General features: G+C 40.5%; 1 protein-coding gene across 1 annotated transcript; it reads right to left on the bottom strand.

Moving 5' to 3' along the window:
• Positions 1–180: 180 nt before the first annotated feature.
• On the bottom strand, positions 181–20,291 carry RNF103 (ring finger protein 103). Its single transcript, XM_007466732.1, has 4 exons — positions 19,911–20,291; positions 17,137–17,276; positions 7,609–7,724; positions 181–2,198 (listed from the first exon to the last, which is right to left on the bottom strand). Exons 1-4 carry the CDS (start codon positions 20,134–20,136, stop codon positions 623–625), a joined length of 2,058 nt encoding a protein of 685 aa, XP_007466794.1. The 5' UTR covers positions 20,137–20,291; the 3' UTR covers positions 181–622.
• Between the last annotated feature and the right edge of the window lie 1,237 nt (positions 20,292–21,528).

Here is a 21,528-nt window from a genome sequence, read left to right as displayed (position 1 = left end):
AAGCTAACCAAGGGGGACTAACATCACCTCTGGCTATAGTGTCAGCAACGTAATTTGTCTTGTTTTTTCCCCCACATGAGTCAAGAATCATATTTGACTTACCTGTGAAATTAACAAACCAGCAAAACACTTATAGCACTCAGCCACCTTATCAAAAACAATTTTAAAAAAGCTGTAATCTTCTGGTTTTAAAATAATTTATTTCATAGGTCTCTTTTAATTTCATGTCTCAGAGCATACATTATTTAACCAAGAGGTGCTGGACACAGATTGTAAAAAGGGAGGAAACATTTAGGATAAGAAACTGCCTCGATTCCATTAGAATTTGATCCTACCTTATAAAGTCTTGCTAGGATAAATTTCTATCATACTTCTTTTGTGCTTACAAAAAGACATTAACTTCTGAATTTCCAATGTTGTAAATAAAAATTTTTACATTTAAGTATGCATTCATATTGACACACAAGGCAACCAAATAATTGTCATCAACATTAGCAAAATGTGTATTTCCTGTCACTGCACTAACATTAAATTAAACATCAAACCACAAAAACTTTGTGACTAACATTAAAAAGGCAAGCTGTAAGATACGCAAAGCTTATAAAGGACAAATTGCACATGGTTAAGATGGGACATCATTTGACAAGGGCTGGTGTTGTGCATATGGCTGCTTTTTCTTATAAGAAGGCCACCGGCAAACTGGGCAACAGTGTCGGCCCCCAGCCAACCACATCACAATGCAATTCTGATGGAACACATGACCACAAGGCAACCCCATCAGCAAACATCCATTTTCAAAATTCTCTAGGCAAACAACACATTCAGTACAGTGCAGCATATCAGCAGGCCAAGTTAACCAATCAGGTTCCATGTCTTCACTAGTGCTATATGATCCATATGACCGCCCCTTCCTTGCATAAGGGCTGGTCTGACAATATTTATTGGCACATGAACAAGCCTCAGGATCACAGTGACTTGCTCTTCCTGGAGAATTGTGAACTACGTTTTGTTTATCTTCAAATACTTCCTTCTCGCTGCTAAAAGCGTCTATGCTCTCACTGTCTGAGTCATTTTCAGTATCTTGAGAACCTTCCAACATTTCCTCTTCAGACTGGACTCCAAGGCATTTAAATCGCCACACTGGCAAGTTTTTTATATAATCAGTTGGTATCAGAGGGTGAAGCCAAAGGTCAGGGAAAGCTAATCGTTCCAAAAACAAGTCAGGGTCTTCATCCCAATCAGATTCTACAGGGAAGTTCTGAAAAGAAGCAATCGGGTGGAAGAGGTAGCTGGTGTACCAGTCCCACAGACTTGATAACCACTCTAAGTTATTGGCATTGACTTCATCATTGTTGTTGTTGCGCCGTCTCTTCTTTTCAAAGTAATCGACTAGTAAACCATGTCCAAGGTATGTACTAAGAAACAAGGCTGGGTGTGAAGAATAAAACATCCAGTCTGCCCTGACCCATGAAGCCAGCGTGGTTGTATTGGAATATCTCAACAATTTTAAGCTATACTCATAAAAGCTGTCTAAGTAAGGGAGCTGTAAAAAGCCCAACACAGGTAGCCAGGAAATAATTAATAGAGAATTATATGTCCCTAAAGTGCTTATGAGAACCACAAATCGTTTTATGGTAGCTCCTTGTGTGATAAATAAGTCCATCCAAGCCATAAGATTAACTAGAACCAAGCTCAAAACAAACAAATCATTTACTTCAGGTTGTACTGAGCGCAAAAATGAATCCATGGCCTGAAGGGATATAAATTCGCCTGTGTGGTTTCCATACCTGTAAATTCCTTCAGGAGTTCTAAGTATGTACGATGGCATGCTATATACACCAATATCTGTCATATAACTCTTGTTGTCCCAATTTTCCACATTTACAAAAATAAACTCAACTCTCCCCGTAAACTTTATGCTTAGTGCAGAGAAGAAAGCTGGGGGTTGGTCAAGGTTTGCGAACAGGTATATTTTTACCCAGTATTGATCACTTTTATTCCATTCTTCTTTCAAACGTTCAGCATTATAAATCGTTTTGATCCGTGAAGCTGCATGAGCAGTTATCCACTTAAAAATGTGCTCTACTTCCATCTTGCGCCCACTGTATTCTTTAAGCATGACTTTCCCTTTAGAAGTACTTGTTTGTGGAACAGACATAATGAGTGTGGATCGTACCCAGCCTCTTCTCCTGCAGTATCTGTAAGAGAGGAGACTGTAAGTAAATAGCTAGGCCGCTAAATGAGCTATGGCTTTGCTTATCTTCCCTGTTGTGCAAACAGTTTGTCTTTTTCCTGACACATTTCCTTAGCTCTTGAAAGATACCCTCTCCCCAAAATCAAATTACCTGTAAACAGTCAAAAGTAGTACCAATACCTGGCAGTTGTATAAGAGGAAAAGCAAGCTCTCTTTTTATCATATTTTCCGTTTGTATCTCTATGTTTCTTTTCTTTCTTTTTTTTTTTTAAAGAAAAGTGTAGCTTGAAAAGCCTTAGAGTCAAGAGAATCGGCAAGTACTTCCAGCATCTACTATGAAACTACTAATGCATTATGTGCTAATAAGATCCTAAAGATAATAGGAAAATAATTCCTGTTCACAAAGAATTTAAAATCCTATCAAGGAGACAAAAGTATAAAACTGTATATATTCTATTACTAAATAATGTAAAGGAAGTTCAAAAAAAAGGGAATATCATTGGGAGTTTGGGCTGGTCCAGATTTCATGAAAAGTCTGGGAATTGAACTAGCTCTCGAAGGATGGTTAGATTCAGGTGGGCAAAGAAGAGAGAAGGAAACAGATTATCTTATATGCTGAGTCCCTGACTTGAATGCCAAGCTCCTGAGGGTAGGAGCCATGCTGTACCCACTTATTAACCCAAGCACCCACCACAATGCCTGACACACACAAGCACTGTCATAAAGTAATCTGCACGAAAGCTCACCTAGAAAAGAGCAAGTCCTATATTTTTCTGTACTCTCTCATCTCTTTAATGAGGACCATGAAGAAGGGTATTTGGAGAGATCATCAGAGAAACAATTTCCTTTAAAAAAAAAAGTTTTTTTCTAAACACCTACCATGTGGAGTTTTACAATATATAAATTTAGCTCGGTAAAGTTGGAAAAAAGAAAATCTACCATGTGGATACATTTTGTTCACTACAGATTTGTAAGTGGATGGTAATAAATGTTTAATTTTTAATTTTGCTATTCAGAATACTGATGTAAAAATCATAAATGTTATCCGCAGTGGGGGGGGGGGCGTGGCGGTGGGAGGCCCGCATACCGCAAAAGGGGGAAAAAAATCATAAATGTTATGCTTTACTTTAAAGTATGGATTATATTTTATTCAATTAAGTAAGCATATTATACATTTATATGATCAGATTAAGATAGAAGTCTTGACGTACGTGGCATATGGTTTTATGACGATAGTACAATTAATTTTATCTCAGGAATTTCGTGATATAATTTAAGATAAGTGAAGACAACATGTTATGTCACAAAGACAAGGTTAGTAACCACTCTGGGAAACTATCTGGGTGACTCAGGATCAAAGACTACGACTCAGCTTCTTGTTGAGTTCATTTACTTCCTTAACAAGATAGATACCATTAATGTCAATATTGCTTTAATTGAAACGGGTTAAGAATTAGATACTCCAACAAAGTAAAATATCTTCTATTCTGTGACAGTGTATTTGTCCAGTGCAAAATAATAGTTCATTGACATGAATGCCATTTCCACCACCCTCCCCCCAAAACAACAAATCAACTACATATAGATAGTTGCCTTATTCACATCTTAAATATCTAACTAGCTTTACTTTTTTAATACTTGTGATGACACATTTCTACTCTTGGTCATTCTGTTCATCTTTGTATAACCACCTCAGAGAATATTTGGCTTCTGATTTGTGTCATAAATTAAATGACAGTCTTTCAAACAGAAAATTTTACTGTGTAAAACAAGCAAAGTCTTATCTTAGTGCATACATTTCTTCATGGAAGAAAACAAATGTACTATGTACTTTCTTTTCAGTTCAGAACTCAGTGACAGTTTTAAGGTTTATCATTTCACAAGAATTTAAGAGTACCCAGGACAATAAAATTTTGTATGTCATCATATATCTTTCAAATTAAATCATGTTTTCCAGACTTGAAATCCAACACACAAATAAAGTACACCGTATTAATTTTAAAACCCCACTGTTAGACAGAAAAGACTAATGCTCATATCAATATAAAAACTTTTACTGCCAATTTAAAAAACCTTTTTAAAGGTCTGAATAAGTTCAATGATGACACCACGAAAATATCCTCTAGTTCTTAAAGTAAACCTTTTGAGATCTCTTAGAGAATTTGAAGACTAAAAATGATTAAAAAAAAAAAAACATAGCTAGTGAGTTTTGGCACTCCAGCTTCTGATAAGGCATACTATATTTAAAAAGAAACCTTGGTATTCTGTTCATAAAATGCTGTTTCTTCAGACAAGGTCACTGGTCTCCTTGGCCTTCCTGTCCTGCTCACCAATCTTCCCTTTACTTTCTTTTCCGTGCTTAGCCCATGGGCACGCATCCCTGATTCTTTCACCATAAGCCCTCCTGGCCCATTTATCACTCAGCTCCTGTAATTCCAGCGCCATCCCACTCTTTACTCTCTCTGCCCTGCCTCTTCAACCTCCCGATACATATCCCATGTCACTTCCTTCTTTCTCCAAAGGTGGGGGGAGAAAAAGAGTAGAGAATAGACCTGACAGGGTAAAGGCCCCTGAGATAGATCACTGGGTTGGGGAACTAGAGGAACTGGGGCCAGGCCAGATGGCTGTGTGGGAAAGAAATGAAAACTGCTGCCATGGACAGAGTCAGATACTGTACAGAGTGGAGGTCCTGAATGTTCTTAAGGGGAGCAAAACAGGTCAGGAAAATACTACGATACAATGGGGCCAGCACATCAGAGGAGGCTGTCCTGGAGGCCACCCAAGAGAAGGAACTACAGTCAAAGAAAGCAACATAGGCGGCAGAGTAGAGAGTTTTGCTGTTTTTAAAAATCTGAGATCAAGATGATGACTAATTATTCAACATATTAAAATGCTTGCTTGCTGAATAACACTATTCTCTGCCCAGTTCCACCCTGCATTGACATTCTAAACACGCTTTTCTATTATCTCCCTATTTTGTTCTTCTGCATCTCCATAATCCTCAAAAAAAGGAAAAAAATGACCCTGACTAAGCACAGCGTCTATGACAAGAATAGTTCTTACTCTAGTTGGAAGACTTTCCAAATAAAAGGAAACCAACGTGACAAAACTGAAAGTGATATAAGTAACTCTGCATCAAGATCTTCATCTCTGTGATGAAAGTAAGGAAGATGACGTAAAAGTGCTTCTTTAATAACAAAAAATTAGAGCTGCAGTCAACAAAAAAGCAAAAAGTTGCTCAAAAAAGGTCTCTTCCGTCATAAATAAGAGATGGGATTATCTGAAGACGAAGATGAAGGATTTAGAGAAAACTTGGAGGTAGATTATATGTATTTCTTCACCGTTCCTCAGCTGGTACAGAATCAAAAAGGGCTTTTCAAAAGAAAAGCTAGAAAAATTTATGCTAAAGTCCACTGGACTCAATTATGACGCTTCTGATGCGTTTTGCTTTACAAAATTACATTAAAAATCAATTCTACTATTTCCTTCAGTTTTTCATGCTGAATAGATCATCTTCACTTTATATCGTGCTTAGTTTCATTTTGAATTCTCTATTGTTATTTAAGAACTTATGTTAGACTGAAATGTGTTTGACCTTTATATTTTTGTACTTACTTGATATTTTCTAATATATTTATAAGTTAGTGTTTAAAATGTATTATTTAGTTTATTCATTAAAAAAATAAGTTCTGAATATTTTTCAATAAATTAGTGATGTTAATACTGACTTTTGGCATTATCTGAAAAAAAAAAGCAAAACATCAGAACTATCATTTATTCTGGTATTGCAATCACCAGTGGGAGGGAAAAAGATCTTTCACTTAGACCATCTGGGAATGATGGAATAGGACCAAATGCCACTGTCTTTGGTAAACACAAGACAGAAATAAGAATGATTTCCTTTTCATAAGAACATGAACACTTACGCTATCTTGGACATTTCAACCAAAGGCATTAGAACATGATCAAGGTTCTGTGGTGAAGATGAAAATGGGAGCTTTGTGGGTAAATGAGGAGACTAAATGTGAGTCAGGAGACACAAGTTCCCTTCTTATCCCCAACGTTTAAGGAGTCCTCCTACCACACATCTCAGCCTACACTACAAGAGAGCAAAACAAGAACAGTGAGGAAAATCGAAGCAAACGTAAGCCTGAAGGAGAAGGGCAGGAGAATCTGAGGTGAAGCAGTGGTGGAGGAGGGTTTTCTACAGCGAATGGGTCTCCCATTGTGACCACATATAACGGACGTAGGTAAGCCAGGCGTATCTACCTACATTAGAAACTACCTAACGTGGGGGCTTCTCCATACATATCATATGCCCCGTCCTCAGCACTGAACAGAACATGCTGTACGTGCTAATCTTTTTCTTTTAAATTTATTTATTTATTTATTCATTTATTTATATTTGGCTGTGTTGGGTCTTTGCGCGCGAGCTTCCTCTAGTTGTGTTGAGCGGGGGCTACTCATTGTGGTGTGCGGGCTTCTCTCTGCAGTGGCTTCTCTTGTTGTGGAGCATGGGCTCTAGGAGCGCGGGCTTCCGTAGTTGTGGCACGCGGGCTCAGTAGTTGTGGCACACGGGCTTAGTTGCTCCGTGGCATGTGGAATCTTCCCGGACCAGGGCCCGAACCTGTGGTCCCCTGCACTGGCAGGTGGATTCTTAACCACTGTGCCACCAGGGAAGTCCAACTAATCTTTTATTAAATGTTTATTTACTGAATGGATAATTAAATGAACGAATGAATTCAAGTCATAACTTGGAGGAACTAGAAATTGAAATAAAATGCATTTCAAAGAAGAAACGACGGAATAATGAAACAAGAAATAATGTGACAGACTAAATACTGTAGATGATGACAAAAAGAAAAACAAAAATGCCTGCAAAGATATTTGTCTGAGAAAATGGAAAAAAAAAATAGTAAAGGACAGAAAAAGAAAAGGTAGAAAGGGCACATGGTTTACTAAAAAAAAAGATGAGTATGAATTTGAATACCAGGTTTAGGGAACAGAGTCTATCTGGGGTACTCGCATGGCAAATGGAAACGAGTGTCAAAGTGCAAACTAGAGGTCCGAATTATGAAAGGAGATTTAGATCAGCACAAAGGTGTCACCTAAAGCCACCAATGTACTGAAGTCTCTTTGGGAAGTAAAATTGAAACAAAAAAGACCGAAGACATACTCTAAAGAGTCACCCCCGTTAGAAACAACATAGAAGAACCAGACAAAAAGAGATCTCAGAGAGAAAGTAAATAACTGCCAGTTATCAAAAACTATTAATCAAATACCTGTGTAACTAACAATGTGCTAAACATGCTAATTAACTTTCAGTTTAAACAGGCTTCTAATACCACTGTCTTTATCACGTTAAAAAAAATCTGGTCAGAACTCAAATTCTAAGAATTGCCTAATCAACTTACCTGGGGTCACTGGAACAGTTAAACGTGCCTGTACGTATCCCAAATCTTGACACCTTTTTCACCATTTTCTCCCAGTGGATTTTACCCACCAAAGGACTTCTGTCATTTGCTATAACCTATTCCCCCCAAAAGAAAAACAGATCCTTTAATCACCTAAAATGGAGTCAAACCAACCATTTACATCTATAACTTGACTTTTTTTTTGAAAAACATATTCTGTTCCTAGGTCTTGTTTACTGTGTCGTCATATTATCACTGCAATTCTTGTAAAAGGAGCAACTGTCCAACTGGAAAAGATTTAAAACACTGAATATAGTACACTAAACTCTCACACTCTGTGGTAGCTACGCAGAGGGGGAGTCAAAACCATATTAAAAAGCTAGCCACATTCTCCTCCATGTGGCTTATCCTCTAGAATTAACTTACACAGGAAGAAAATGGCCCTTGGAGTCATTTCTCTGCTCTGAAAAGAAAACTTTAAATAACCCAAATAAAGCTTACTAAAAATTACCACATGTGGGTTCAACGAGTTCAAATTTCACTTTTTTAAAAGTGTAATTATGGAGCCAAGAGTCAAACACATGTTTTCTATTAAACTATGCTTGACTAAAACAATATACTACTACTATGGCATTTTTCTTAACAATCACGAAAGGTTCTAACATATTAAAAAATGACCACTAATAAATTCTACATTCTTGAACTTCTAACTTCAAATTTGCAAATAGCTTTCAAACAGTTAGGACTGGGGGAAGAAAAAAAATTTTTTTTAATGTAGATTAACCTTCAAAATATGCAATGACTTTTCTCAGACTTTCTAATTGTTAATACCTTTTCCCTTTATTCCTTATCTTCCTGATTTTAATGAATAGAGAGACCAGTAAAAAACAAAAAGTACATATTAAAAACAAAAATAACTAAATGGGAAATTAAAGGAAATCCTAAAGTGTCCTATGTCTTCATGAACCCATGTGTTTGATTTATTTTAAGCCCAGGGTATACAGGCCAAGTTTATTTTCATGAATGCTATATTACTGATACTATTTAATTCAAAATTAGAGCACAATACTCTGGGGGCCTCTAAAGGAAGGGCCATTTTCATGTTCACAAAGCCTCCAGGAAGTGAAATCCCAGGTGAGCGTGTGCAATGAGTGCCTGGGAGAGGCAAGAGTTGGTGCAAATACCTCATCTCTGGTCTCTCCGCTGGGAAGTCTAACAAATTTCAAGGGCAGCAGGAGGAGAGAAAGTGCACGGTGGTGACAAGTGACTTAAAGTTCACTTTATGTGCCAACAGATTACTGTCCAATAACCTTTGCCATATATCATTGATACCATCATCCTCATACCTACAGAGACACACATAGCTATGTAACACTTTGTAACATAACTTTGAGGCTTAATAAATACATACACAAATATACAATTTAGGGCATTGAACAAATGGTTCTGATAGTACTTTTAAGTGAAAATAAATGGCCTTGATGAGGGAGGCACATGTTATTAAAATGCTCAGACGGTTGAGGTAACCAGGAGAGCAATTTGAGGACATGGTCTTAGCAGGTGAAAGTGCTTTCTGAGGTGGTTCACACAGGTTACATTACCCAGTAAGTTCCTGGCTTCCACATTTTTCCATTGTCTAAAAGTACTTTATAAATCTTATCTGAAGAATAAGGGAGATGAAGCAAGGCAGGCTTTTCTCTTCTCTCCTTTTTTTCTTTTCCTACCACTGAAGAGTCAATATGGTCGTTCTTTCTTCCATCAAGTAACCAAAGAAATCTTGAACTTATTTTTCAGATTACTCAGAAGGATTAAGAAATCTCTGTAAAATCATATGGCTGTACTCCCTGGTCTTTGCCCTGTTTTTAAAAATAACTCCCCTTTCACTCCTATTTCCTGATCAAGGCTGCAAATAACCCAAACACTTCAGGTCTGTATTCATAATGACGCTGTGTCAAGGGGTTAATCAAGCGGTTGCTGTAATCAATATAGGATTTGGCCCTCAGTCTAGGGGCATCTTCCAGTGAAGATCCTGATCACTGCACAGTCATCCAATGCTAGGAAAGGAAGTAGGAATGAGGGGGTTGTTCCAGGCACCCCTGGTTATAGGACAGACAACAAAAGTGTGTGAAGAGAGGTGGTGAGTATCTCTGAGGCAGGTACATGACAGTGTTTAACCCCAGGGCCTTATTTATTCAGCAAGCTATTCCAACATCTGCTTTGAAGAGTTTAATAATTCCTGACTAAGAGAACCACACAAAATGAAAAATCCCTTAGGCAGTGCATGAAAGCATTTTATTTGACTCTTTAGTTATATTTTACGCAATTAGAAATTGCTTTATCCAATGTCCTATATAGTTATATTATTCAACTGAAGGTTTAGCATAAATTAAATTTCGTGGAGGCCAAATTAAACAACCACTAAAAATGTTTTAACAAAATAACTCATCTGGCTTGTCACATGGCACAACAAAATACTCTAAGCCTATTACTACTGTGTCACATCAGTAACAGTTTCCAAGTTATAGCTCACATCCAAAAGCACGCACAGTGATTCTGAATGGCATTCACTCTGGTGGTGAAACGGGAAACATATTCCTCTGCAGTTCACGAAGGATGTTGCATTCTCTGTGGGGAATATTTTCAGAGACTAGAAAAAACTTGATGAAAGTACAGCCTGAGTTCCAAGTCTCAAGTCTGGAACGGACCTGGCAACACAGGCTAGCAGTGAAGCAATCTTTCCATCCCCCTTCCCAGGGTATCTGCCTCTCTAACCAGCATCCCTACACTTGCTCACCATTGTATTCCCTGCAGCTAGCATGGTGCCTAAGTCAGGTGGGCACTTATTAAATATTTATGTGGAATTAAACTATTTCAGCTTTTAATGGTTTAGTAACTCATTCTCTTACTTCTGATTATATAGGTTCTCTAAAGGCTCCAAGTTTCCGATTTCTGTTATAATGAAAGTCCCTTCCCCAGCAGCCTGTCATCTGGGATGTTTTCTGACAAACATTAGCATAACTAGTACCTGGCTATGCAACTGCACATCAATGTTCTTGACCCCAGTCACACACACAGACTTCCAGTTCAGTGTATTTAAAAATATACTTTTTCCAGAAAAAAAAAACGACTAGGTTTTTCCTAGTACTAATTTTCCTGGTTTCCACTTTATTGTCTAATAGTTCTTTAGGATCTCTCAAGATGGTAGCACCATCACAGACCATCTAACTTAGCTGGAAAAGGTAATCTATGCTAAGAGTTTTTACTGGCCCACACATTTTAGTAAACCAAGCTGTAAGCCGTCTTATGGCACAGACTGTAGGTTATTCGTCTTTTTTGCCCTTATCACAGGTTCAGCTGGCACACATTAGATTTCAATAAATATTTGTTAGATGGTTGGATGAATGGATGAAACCAGTGGTTTGCTGGTAAATGTTTAACAACTAGCTGTCTAGAAGAAAACAGAAGCTCTGATTTCTATCATTTACTTATTTCCTTGGTGTAAATACTCCCACATGGCTGATTTCAAGTTACCAACGTGACATCTCTAACTGTGGAGTTGGAAAGGGATGTTAACAATTGCCCTTCGTGAGGCAGTTTGAGCTGGCTCCAGCACAGCACTGGAAGGAACTGAGCTGGACAGTGTGAGATGCTAAGTTGCCATATTTTCTTTTTTATTTATTTATTTATTTATTTATTTTTTTTTTTTTATTTTTTTGCGGTACGCGGGCCTCTCACTGCTGTGGCCTCTTCCGCCGCAGAGCACAGGCTCCGGACGCGCAGGCTCAGCGGCCATGGCTCACGGGCCCAGCCGCCCCGCGGCATGCGGGATCCTCCCGGACCGGGGCACGAACCCGTGTCCCCTGCATCGGCAGGCGGACTCCCAAACACTGCGCCACCAGGGAGGCCCAGTTGCCATATTTTCTGATGTCAGTCTTGTGTAGTCCAGTTAAACTTACAAAGAAAAACTGGGCCTCAGGTTATTGCTTACTCCCTTCCACATGTGTTACACTGGTATAAGAAAAGACCCACACACTTTCGCCTATTTTTAAGGGGTGGGTTTTATTACTAATCAGAACATCTGTCATTTCCCTTTTAATATTGTTAATCCCCATACAACAACATGGAGGCTAAATTAAATAACATAACTCCATATAAAAGGACTGTAGAGCTATAATATTTTTCTGCATCTCTCAATATTTCATTAGAACAGCGAGTTTCTACTTTCAAAATCATAGACCACAGGGACTTCCCCAGAGGTCCAGTGGTTAAGACTCTGCGATTCCACTGCAGGGGGCACGGGTTCGATCCCCAGTCGGGGAACTAAGATCTTGCATGCTGCATGGCATGGCCAAAAAATAAATCATAGACCAACCTAAATATATATATGCAAATTGTATAAAATCATTAAAAGTGAAGATGAGTAATTGACAAAAACAAAATTCAACAGCATTTAATTATTTCTTTGGTAGCCTCACTAGCTTTCTTTGAGTAAACACAAATAAAAGCTCTTCACCAATACAAAATAAAGGATAAGATGGATTGCCAAGTATTTCACCTTTAGCATCGTGTCAAGAGAGGAATAAATAACTTAGAACCTCCCTGAACAAAACTACTGTCTAGGAGTAAAAAATAAACAAGTTTTAAAACAGCTAGTAACTCTTTTCAGCCAAACAGGAACTGTATTAACATAATACTTCAGTAAATATTGACCTAAAGCTTTACTTTAAATCATATGATGCTTTTCACGGCTACCTCAATTCCACTGATGTTAAATTCCTTATAATGTGACAAAGCCAGCAGAGAACAGATAGCACAGTCCCTCTTTGAACTTCTTTGAACAAAAGTCAAAATGTAGAAATAGAAATGTTAAGATAAGGATAAATCCATAAAATCCACAATGTACACGAACTTTTCCATTTCAAAAGCCTATCTACTGGGACTTCTCTGGTGGCACAGTGGTTAAGAATCCACCTGCCAATGCAGGGGACACAGGTTCGATTCCTGGTCCGGGAAGATCTCACATGCCGTGGAGCAACTAAACCCATGCACCATAACTACCGAGCCTGCGATCTAAGTCCTGTGTGCCGCAACTACTGAGCCCGCATGCTGCAACCACTGAAGCCCACGCGCCTAGAGCCCATGCTCTGCAACAAGAGAATCCACCACAATGAAAAGCCCACGCACCGCAACAAAGAGCAGCCCCTGCTCACCACAATTAGAGAAAGCCCGCGTGCAGCAACGAAGACCCAACACAGCCAAAAAAAAAAAAAAAAAAAAAAAAGGCCTGACCAAGAACCTTTTGAAAGAAAAGTAACTTCTATTTGTGAGGCTAAAAAGATTGGTAGGCAGCAGAATCAAAGAATCCACAAACGAAATAAAGAGCTAATGAAAGATATGAGGTCAGGTTAGGAACAAAGCAGGAAAACTTAGAATGTGAGAAAGAACTGATAGAAAAAAGATGACTTGGTTCTTTCATGGATTACACAGTGTATTGTTGCTAAAGATGTCCCATATGTGTTGCTGCCTTAGAAACTAAAATTAGTTCTTTCCACCTCATATTACAGAGAATACAGGAGAGACATGAAAAAGCTTCACATGAAAAGAAGTGTGCTAACAATCTGCTTTAATGTAAGGATAATTCATGAGCAGTAATACATCTTAAAACAGTTAGGAGAAAGATATGAAGACCATTAACATGTATCATTCAGAAAATAAACTCATGAGTTACCGAGAAGATAGAAATCATAAGGGATATAGGATGAATTAATTAAATTATAGAAATTCATGTTTCCTTTTGTAGTGTCACTCCATATGCAGTGTCACCAAAAAAGATAATCAACCTAGATTATCTCTTATTATTACCAACCCGTTCCAGAAAAATAATGAACTGACCAAGTGACGGGATAGCTAAGTCATATACCCATTTATTAAAGTCACATTTTCCCCAAATCAGTAAATCTAGACATCCTTTCAATGACATATAAAGTCTAAAGTGCTAATTATCAGTTATATGCTACCTGAGAGTTAGGTATTCATCTGAGAGTATAATTCATCTGAGTAAGAAAATGATATTGGAAACCTGGGAGAAAAAGAGGAAAGAACTTTGATGTGCTTAAATATTTCTTATCCAGGATGCCTAAAATACATGCAGTATGAAGAAGACTGAATTGTTTGGGATCTATGCAGCCTCACAGATTAAAGAAAACGACAATGATAGAGCAAATTGAAATGAGTCAGCTTCTTTTAAAACAAATAGAAAAGAATGATAATTCAAACTGTTAAAAACTGAATTCTTGGGCTTCCCTGGTGGCGCAGTGGCTGAGAATCTGCCTGCTAATGCAGGGGACACGGGTTCGAGCCCTGGTCTGGGAGGATCCCAGATGCCGCGGAGCAACTGGGCCCGTGGGCCACAATTACTGAGCCTGTGCGTCTGGAGCCTGTGCTCCGCAACAACAGAGGCCGTGATAGTGAGAGGCCCGCGCACCGCGATGAAGAGTGGCCCCCACTTGCCACGACTAGAGAAAGCCCTCGCACAGAAACGAAGACCCAACACAGCAAAAATTAATTAATTAATTAATAAACTCCTACCCCCAACATCTAGAAAAAACAAAACAAAACAAAACTGAATTCTTGGATGTTATCCTTCACAAGAGATGAGATAAATATAATCTGAGCTGAAAGAATGACAAGCAACTGAGAGTATTTCTCTTCTGTTTTGAGAAGATATTTTCAATTACAAAACAAAACAACATGGCCCTCCCTTAGGAGCTTAAACCAAAGTGTCTGTGCTAATTAGCTTAGCTAGCGAGTTCAGAGTGCTGAAGGCACTGTGACTGCGGTTTCGATCTCAGTCTTCACAGTTGCCCTGCCAGAGACTGTTCTTCCAACCCAAGCCAGCCATTTGACAGATGTAAGCCACTGGCCCGAGGGAACACAAGCCAGACAGTGGCGATCAGTGCAAATCTTGAAGGTCACTGGAAAAATTGTGTCTTACTGCACCATTGACTATTGATGCCTATGAAGTTTAAAAAAACATTTTCAGAGAAAAATAATTCCGTGATTAGAATTTATAATGTTTACCTTCACTACCATTCGCTACTTGTTCTTCACTTCGTTCAAGTATCACCTCATCAGGGAATTCTCTGCCACTCTCTTGTCTCCTTACCCTGCTTATTTTTCTTCTTAGCACTTTCCACTAACTAATGTTATATTAAATATTTATTTAGTTAGTGCCTCCCTCTCCCAGCTGGAATGTGAGCTGCCTGAAAGAGCAAGGACTTAGCCTGTTGTATGCTCCTGGTACATCTCCAGAGTCTGGTGTACGATTAACTGCTGAACAAACTGTATGAATTTTGTAACATCTTAAGGGAGTTTAATCCATGCTTACCTTTAATATGACATAGAAAAATAGTAGATCATTTATAAGCCAAGACTATAGTGCTAATTAGTGAAACAGAACGTGTTCGTAGTCTATAGGCAGCACTCTATATACCAAAAGAATTTCCAGACTTTTGACATAGCTTTTTCCAACTTTGGAAGGTGTTCAGCATCTTTACCATTCATCTCTATGGGACCGTTCAATGTGCGGACAAACATGAGATATAGGACACAGGGCAGTGGGACTGGCTATTCAGTTCAATCTCAGGAATAAAACTGAAGTTACCAAAACCATTAAGTCTTCCTCGATCAAACTATCAGAAATAAATATCTGGGAAAAGAAACAGAATAACTATTTATAAATTAAGGCTTTAAAGATGCTACAGTTTATTTTTTCAATACCAAAAATTTAACACACAAATAAACTAGAATTTGATGGATAATGTACAGACAATACCCATACCCTCCTCCCAGTTTCTCTGTTTGCTAGACTTAAAAAATGCCGAATTTGGGGCTTCCTTGGTGGCGCAGTGGTTGAGACTCCACCTGCCGATGCAGGGAGGGGACAGGGGTTCGTGCCCCGGTCCGGGAGGATCCTACATGCCGCGAAGCGGCTGGGCCCGTGAGCCATGGCCACTGAGCCTGCGCATCCGGAGCCTGTGCTCCACAACGGGAGAGGCCACAGCAGTGAGAGGCCCACATATCGCAAAAAAAAAAAGCCGAATTAGATTATCTGGAGGGTAAAAGGTCAAACACAATAGGAAGGTTACAAGTAAAGGAAAGGTCATGGATATCCAATGCAATCACCTGAAGAATTCCCAAATGTCAACCCGTTAGCCCACTGGACTATAGTACTATTCTGTCTTCTTTAGGTGTATATGTATTTATTTGAGGCCATGTGCTACAGAAAATCTATCTATCCACAATCATATTGCAAATCAGACAGGACCAGATCTGCAAATAAGGTGTCTGGACTCAATAGCTTTTTCTACCCTATTTTGCGGTCATTGTTCTCAGAAAGAAATATGAAGCAGCAATTATTTTGTTTTTTATGCCCTGAATCAAACTTTGCCAACCCCAATGTGAAATAACAAGAACACTGGACAAGAAATGAGGGGGTCTGGGATTTGATTCTGGTTCAATAATCGTAATTTTAGCTGAATTCATGTTGTTAATTTACTTAATATGTTACTTTAAGTGAACTTATATTTAAAAAAATTTAAATACCTTTACACTTTCCCTAAGCAATATTTATGAAATTCCATGTTCAATATAATATTGATTTTTCTAATTTACATAAAAATACACAAATGATAATGTGTGTCCATTCATTTACCATGAGTGGCACATAAACCACACTTTGGGAAGCATAAAAGATTATTTTTAAGGCCCTTCATAGCTCTAAAATTCTAATATGCTAATTAAATCTCACAGTTTTGATAGCATAAGAGCTAGGGTTTAAAATTATAATCTCATCAATTTCATGAGCAAAGTAATAAGTTCCCCCACCATTCCTCACAATAGTTCTTCCTCTATAGGTGCAAAGTTGGCTATAGTTCTTTCTTTAGAAAAAAAATGATGAATTAAAAACTGAATTAAAAACTGGAGTTAACAAAAGCTGAGAGAAACAGTACAAATCACTAAATAAAAGGAATATATATGTGTTTCTTACTTTACAATGCAGATCCAACAACTAAAATGGATTTGTTTCTGCTGATTCTAAACAAAACAGTCAACCCTCTTTCCCGGCACTTCCCTTCCCCCACTCTTTTTTTTTTTTGTGGTACGCGGGCCTCTCACTGTTGTGGCCTCTCCCGTTGTGGAGCACAGGCTCCGGACTCGCAGGCTCAGTGGCCATGGCTCATGGGCCCAGCTGCTCCGCGGCATGTGGGATCTTCCCAGACTGGGGCACGAACCCGCGTCCCCTGCATCGGCAGGCGGACTCCCAACCACTGTGCCACCAGGGAAGCCCCCCTTCCCCCACTCTTTAATTAATTTTCATTTTTGTTGGTCTGCAAAACCTCTTTAAGGGGACAGTGGAGCCTCCCTATGAGAAGTGAGTTATGTCTAAGAAACATGACACAAGTACACAGAAGTGTCACCAGCTGGTGACTACTGTTTTGGTGAAAATCATTTCACTGTTTCTAGTACCTGAACCAGCCAGATGCCGTCTTTTGTGTCTTCTACAAGCTCATAGAAGTGCATTTCACCACTGAAATTGGTACTAGAAACAGATTCAGATGCTTCTTCTTCTTTGAGTGCAGAATAGAGCTCACCTTCCATCAGGTCACCTGAAGAAAAGAAAAAATAACACTAAGAAGATTGCAAAAATCTCATGTTCCCAACTTCGATGATAAATTCTATTTTATTTTATACTGTTAAAACATTATGTCACCGTACCTTCATTGCACTCTACAGAAGAGTAGAACCTGAATACACCTGTTTAAGATTCATACATTTAGTAAATATGTAAGAACATTCTATGTGTCAGGCAAAAATGAACAAAACACAGATAAAAATCCATCTCCTGATGGAGTTTATATTCTAGTGGCATCATCACATAATTTATTAGGAAATTACTGAATTTATGCTAGCCCCAAAAGCCATCACAATATTATTCAGCTTTTGTCCAGGCATCAAATAATTTTTAAACAGTATGATTTATATACTTTTTTTTTTTTTTTGCCGTATGCGGGCCTCTCACTGTTGTGGCCTCTCCTGCTGCGGAGCACAGGCTCCAGACGCGCAGGCTCAGGGGCCATGGCTCACGGGCCCAGCCACTCCGTGGCACGTGGGATCCTCCCGGACCGGGGCATGAACCCGTGTCCCCTGCATCGGCAGGCGGACTCTCAACCACTGCGCCACCAGGGAAGCCCAATATATACTTCTGACTGACAAGAATTAGAAATGGGTTTACAAAATTTGCTATCACCACCTGCGTAACATAGCAACAGGGCTTATGTGACTTGAAGGTCAGATACAAAAGATTACCTATGAGAACAAATTCCATATTCATACACAAATTTACAGTGTAAATTTACACTTTGTATCATCAAATAAAAAGTAAAGAAAAACACGTCAAACTATTTTAACTTTTGTCTTAAATGTTAACAATGCAAAAACAAGCACTGTATCATGACAGCAGCAAAACCATCCACAACAAATATTTAAATTATAAAGTTAAACTGCTATACCGAGACCTCTCTGCTATAAAATGTGTGATCTGAGTCATATTTTTGTGAGCTGTGTGTATTCTTTAAATATTATGTGCACTCCCTGTACACTCAAAGTTACAAGTATTTTTAGGCCCAGAGGAAGGCAACACTAAATAAAAGTCCCAAGAAAAAAAAATGTGGTATCAAATTACTTTACCATGAAAAATGATTTGGCTTTGGGCAGTTAAGGTACTTTTCACTTCTAAACCTAGAAAGTTTATTTATTAGAGATCTTCACTTTACTTTATTCCCCCTACCCTACATGCCAGCCATGGTAGTAATAAAAGTCACCATAAACCAGTCAGTAAACAAGAGGCACAATTTTATGCAAATAACACACAATTTTATGTTTTCTCTAAAGAAAAATGCATCACTTTTACAGAGTGTTCCCTCCTCTATCCCAGTAGTGATCTTAACCTGAATCTGCAAATACCTGAGTGCTCAAGTCCTCTGGAGTTAGGATTCTTGTCTATCATACTACATGGCTATAAGACACTAAATAAGGAAAAAAAAATTGTCTTGTAAAAGACACAGCTGACAGATATACTTGAAACAACAAAAAAAGACAACTATCAGTTTCAATTGCTTCCTATAGCAACCCAAAATGCCCTTCTCAAATTACAGTAAGTTCCCCTTCCAGGAAGTGTATCTAAACCAAGATATATTTTGTCCAGGGGTGAAAAAAATTAAGCCCATTTCTCACCCAATCCTACCCCAAAACCAACAGTTATTGAAAATGCATTCTTTAAGATGTTAAATATCTCTTAGCTCAATTCTATCAATATGCCTCAACCCATTTAAGCTGATGCAGCCCCTGTGGCACAGAAGGGAAAAAGTAGTTTACACCCAAGATATAAAAATTAAAAAAAAAAATCCTTACAGAAATATAAATAAACTCTTTGGAAACAAACAAGATAGGCATTCACAAAAAACATTCACCTTATTTTCACCAAATTTAAAGTATGGAAAGCTAATACTGTCCCCTGTACACTTTCTCTATATCTAAACTCATTATTTAAAATTTAAATCTTAGAAAAAATTTTTTCTATTTAATTTTGTATCTATATGACATGATGGATGTCCACTAAACTTCCTGTGATAACCATTTCATGATGTATGTAAATCAAATCATCATGCTGTACACCTTAAACTTGTACAGTGCTGCAAGTCAACTATATCTCAATAAATCTGGAAGAAAAAATAAAATAAAATTTAAATCCTAGGCCTAAGTGCCTCTTTGATATTAAGTATTCCAATGATGTTTTTCCCCTCCGGGTAACTTGTTATTACTATCGTGACAAATGCTGCTATCTACAGACAACGTTTTGGGGTTTTTCTTCTATACTTATGAATTTCAACTGACAAATAATGCTTTCCAATTTGTTTGTAACCGGTTGACATTTCCGAAATTTGAGAAAAACACTCAATTTAGTAAACAACACTAAGTTGCACTTTAAACTGTTATTTTAAAATAACCTTAGGAAGACACACCAACACCCCTACAAATAATTCCAGCCCAGCCCCCTTCCAAAACCTGGGATTTACTTTGTTTTTGGTAGAAAACCTGGACAAAGGAAACCCGGGCAGCTCTGGAAGTAGTCTGCTTAACCCTTCCAGGTACCGCCTCATTCTGGGGGACCACCAGGTACGAGGAAGAACGGGTCGTCCCCTCCTCCGAGTGGAGGGGACCCTCGGGGAGCCGATACTCGCCTGACTTTTCCACCAGTTCCCGGACATCTTTCTTCTCGGGCAACCCCGAGTACCCCAGCCCCCGGCACTCCAGAATGGTCTTCAGCTTCTTGAAGCTCAGCGCCACCGGATCCACCAGCTGGGTGGCAAAGATGCCAGTTTCGTACCACACAATGGCCTCAAAAAACCTGGCCAGGACGAACAGGACCAGAAAATAGAGGAGCAAGAAAAAAAGCTTCAGCCACATCTTCCCCTGCGTCTTCGCTCTTTTCAGAGAGCTCAGAACACGGAGGAGAGGAGGGGAGACTCGGGGAGTGTGGGCGAGGGCACCAGCCTGGCGTGGGGTACGGCGCCCGCCGCCGTCACTGCGGGGCCATCCCCGGCGGGAGGCAGGTGGACTGTGCGGGGGTGAGGAACAGACCAGGAGGGGCAGAGGCGCAGAGCCTCGCGCGGGGCCTTCCAGTCAAGAGGCGAGAAAAATAAAGGGGGAAAAAATTTAAAAGTCCACCCATTAAACCCCGAAAGGAGAGAGGCGCGGGGAGACCCCGCGGGTAAGAACAAGATGAGGGCCGATTCCGCCGGCGGGGGGCACTGGGATGTGGCGGGGTCGGCCTTCTAGCACCGTAATCTCAAGGGAGGAAGGGGGGAGGCCAAACAAATCATTCAGATTCACAAAGGAAGAGGGGGCCGGGCTGCAGGCTGGGGCCGGAGGGGCGGCGGTCCCGGGAGGCTGTTGGAGTCAGCCGGGCTGAGGCCGGGCTCCCGCGGCGACAGTCAGGAGGGCGCGGTGCTCAGCGGGGCCAGGCCCGGGGCCCAGCGCGGGGAGGACCGGCCGCTGCAGCGCCGCGCCCGGCGCCCAGGCCCCAGGCCCCGCCGGCCGCGAAGGCTCCAAGAGAAGCGCGGCGGGGAACGGCGGCGGCGGCGAGTGCAGGTTTGCTCAGGCCGGCGGGCGGCGCCTTTCAGGCTGGCGGGCACCGCGGCCCGGCCCAGGAGGGGGCGTCGCAGTCTCTGCAGAGGGAAATGGGGCGCGCGAGGCGACGGTCCCGGAGAAAAAACGCAAAAATAGGCCCGAGACGTCTCCCCGGGGCGGCTCTCGGGCTGCCTCCTGGTCACGCAGCGCTCGCCCCGCTCGGATGGGCGGCGCGGGTTCCGGCCGCCGTCCCCGACGCCCCCTCCCCCGCGCGAGGCCGCTGCCGTCGCCTCGGGACTAGAGGATCCTCGGCGGCCACGGCCCAAACCGAGACATAACAACTGACGTCGCTGCAGGGCGGGGCCTCGGGCGGGGCCACAAGGGGAGCGCCCGCCGGGCGGCGGTGGGGAGGAGAGGGTACGAGGAAGGAAGGGGGCGCCCAAGCCTGGGGACGGGAGAGCTGCGCGGAGCCGCAGCCTCGACGCGGTCTTTTCTGCGCTCCCGAAGTTGCCTCTCCAGTGTCTGCTCCTCTCTCTTTCCTTTTGCCCTGCAGATGTTTAGTAAGTGATTTTGTCTGAGGGTTGCAGTTAGGACTGTGTCGCTTTGTGTGTTTTTTGGTAAAAATGGGGCAGTTAATCATCCTCTTAAAATAAGTAAAAATAAGAGTACGTGGGGCTTCCCTGGTGGCGCAGTGGTTGAGAGTCCGCCTGCCGATGCAGGGGAGGCGGG

Source organism: Lipotes vexillifer, unplaced genomic scaffold (assembly GCF_000442215.2).
Source record: "Lipotes vexillifer unplaced genomic scaffold, Lipotes_vexillifer_v1.1 scaffold1158, whole genome shotgun sequence".
Classification (NCBI taxonomy): Eukaryota; Metazoa; Chordata; class Mammalia; order Artiodactyla; family Lipotidae; genus Lipotes; species Lipotes vexillifer.
The sequence above is the reverse complement of the archived record's forward strand: the minus strand, read 5'-3'. Positions and strand labels throughout refer to the sequence as shown.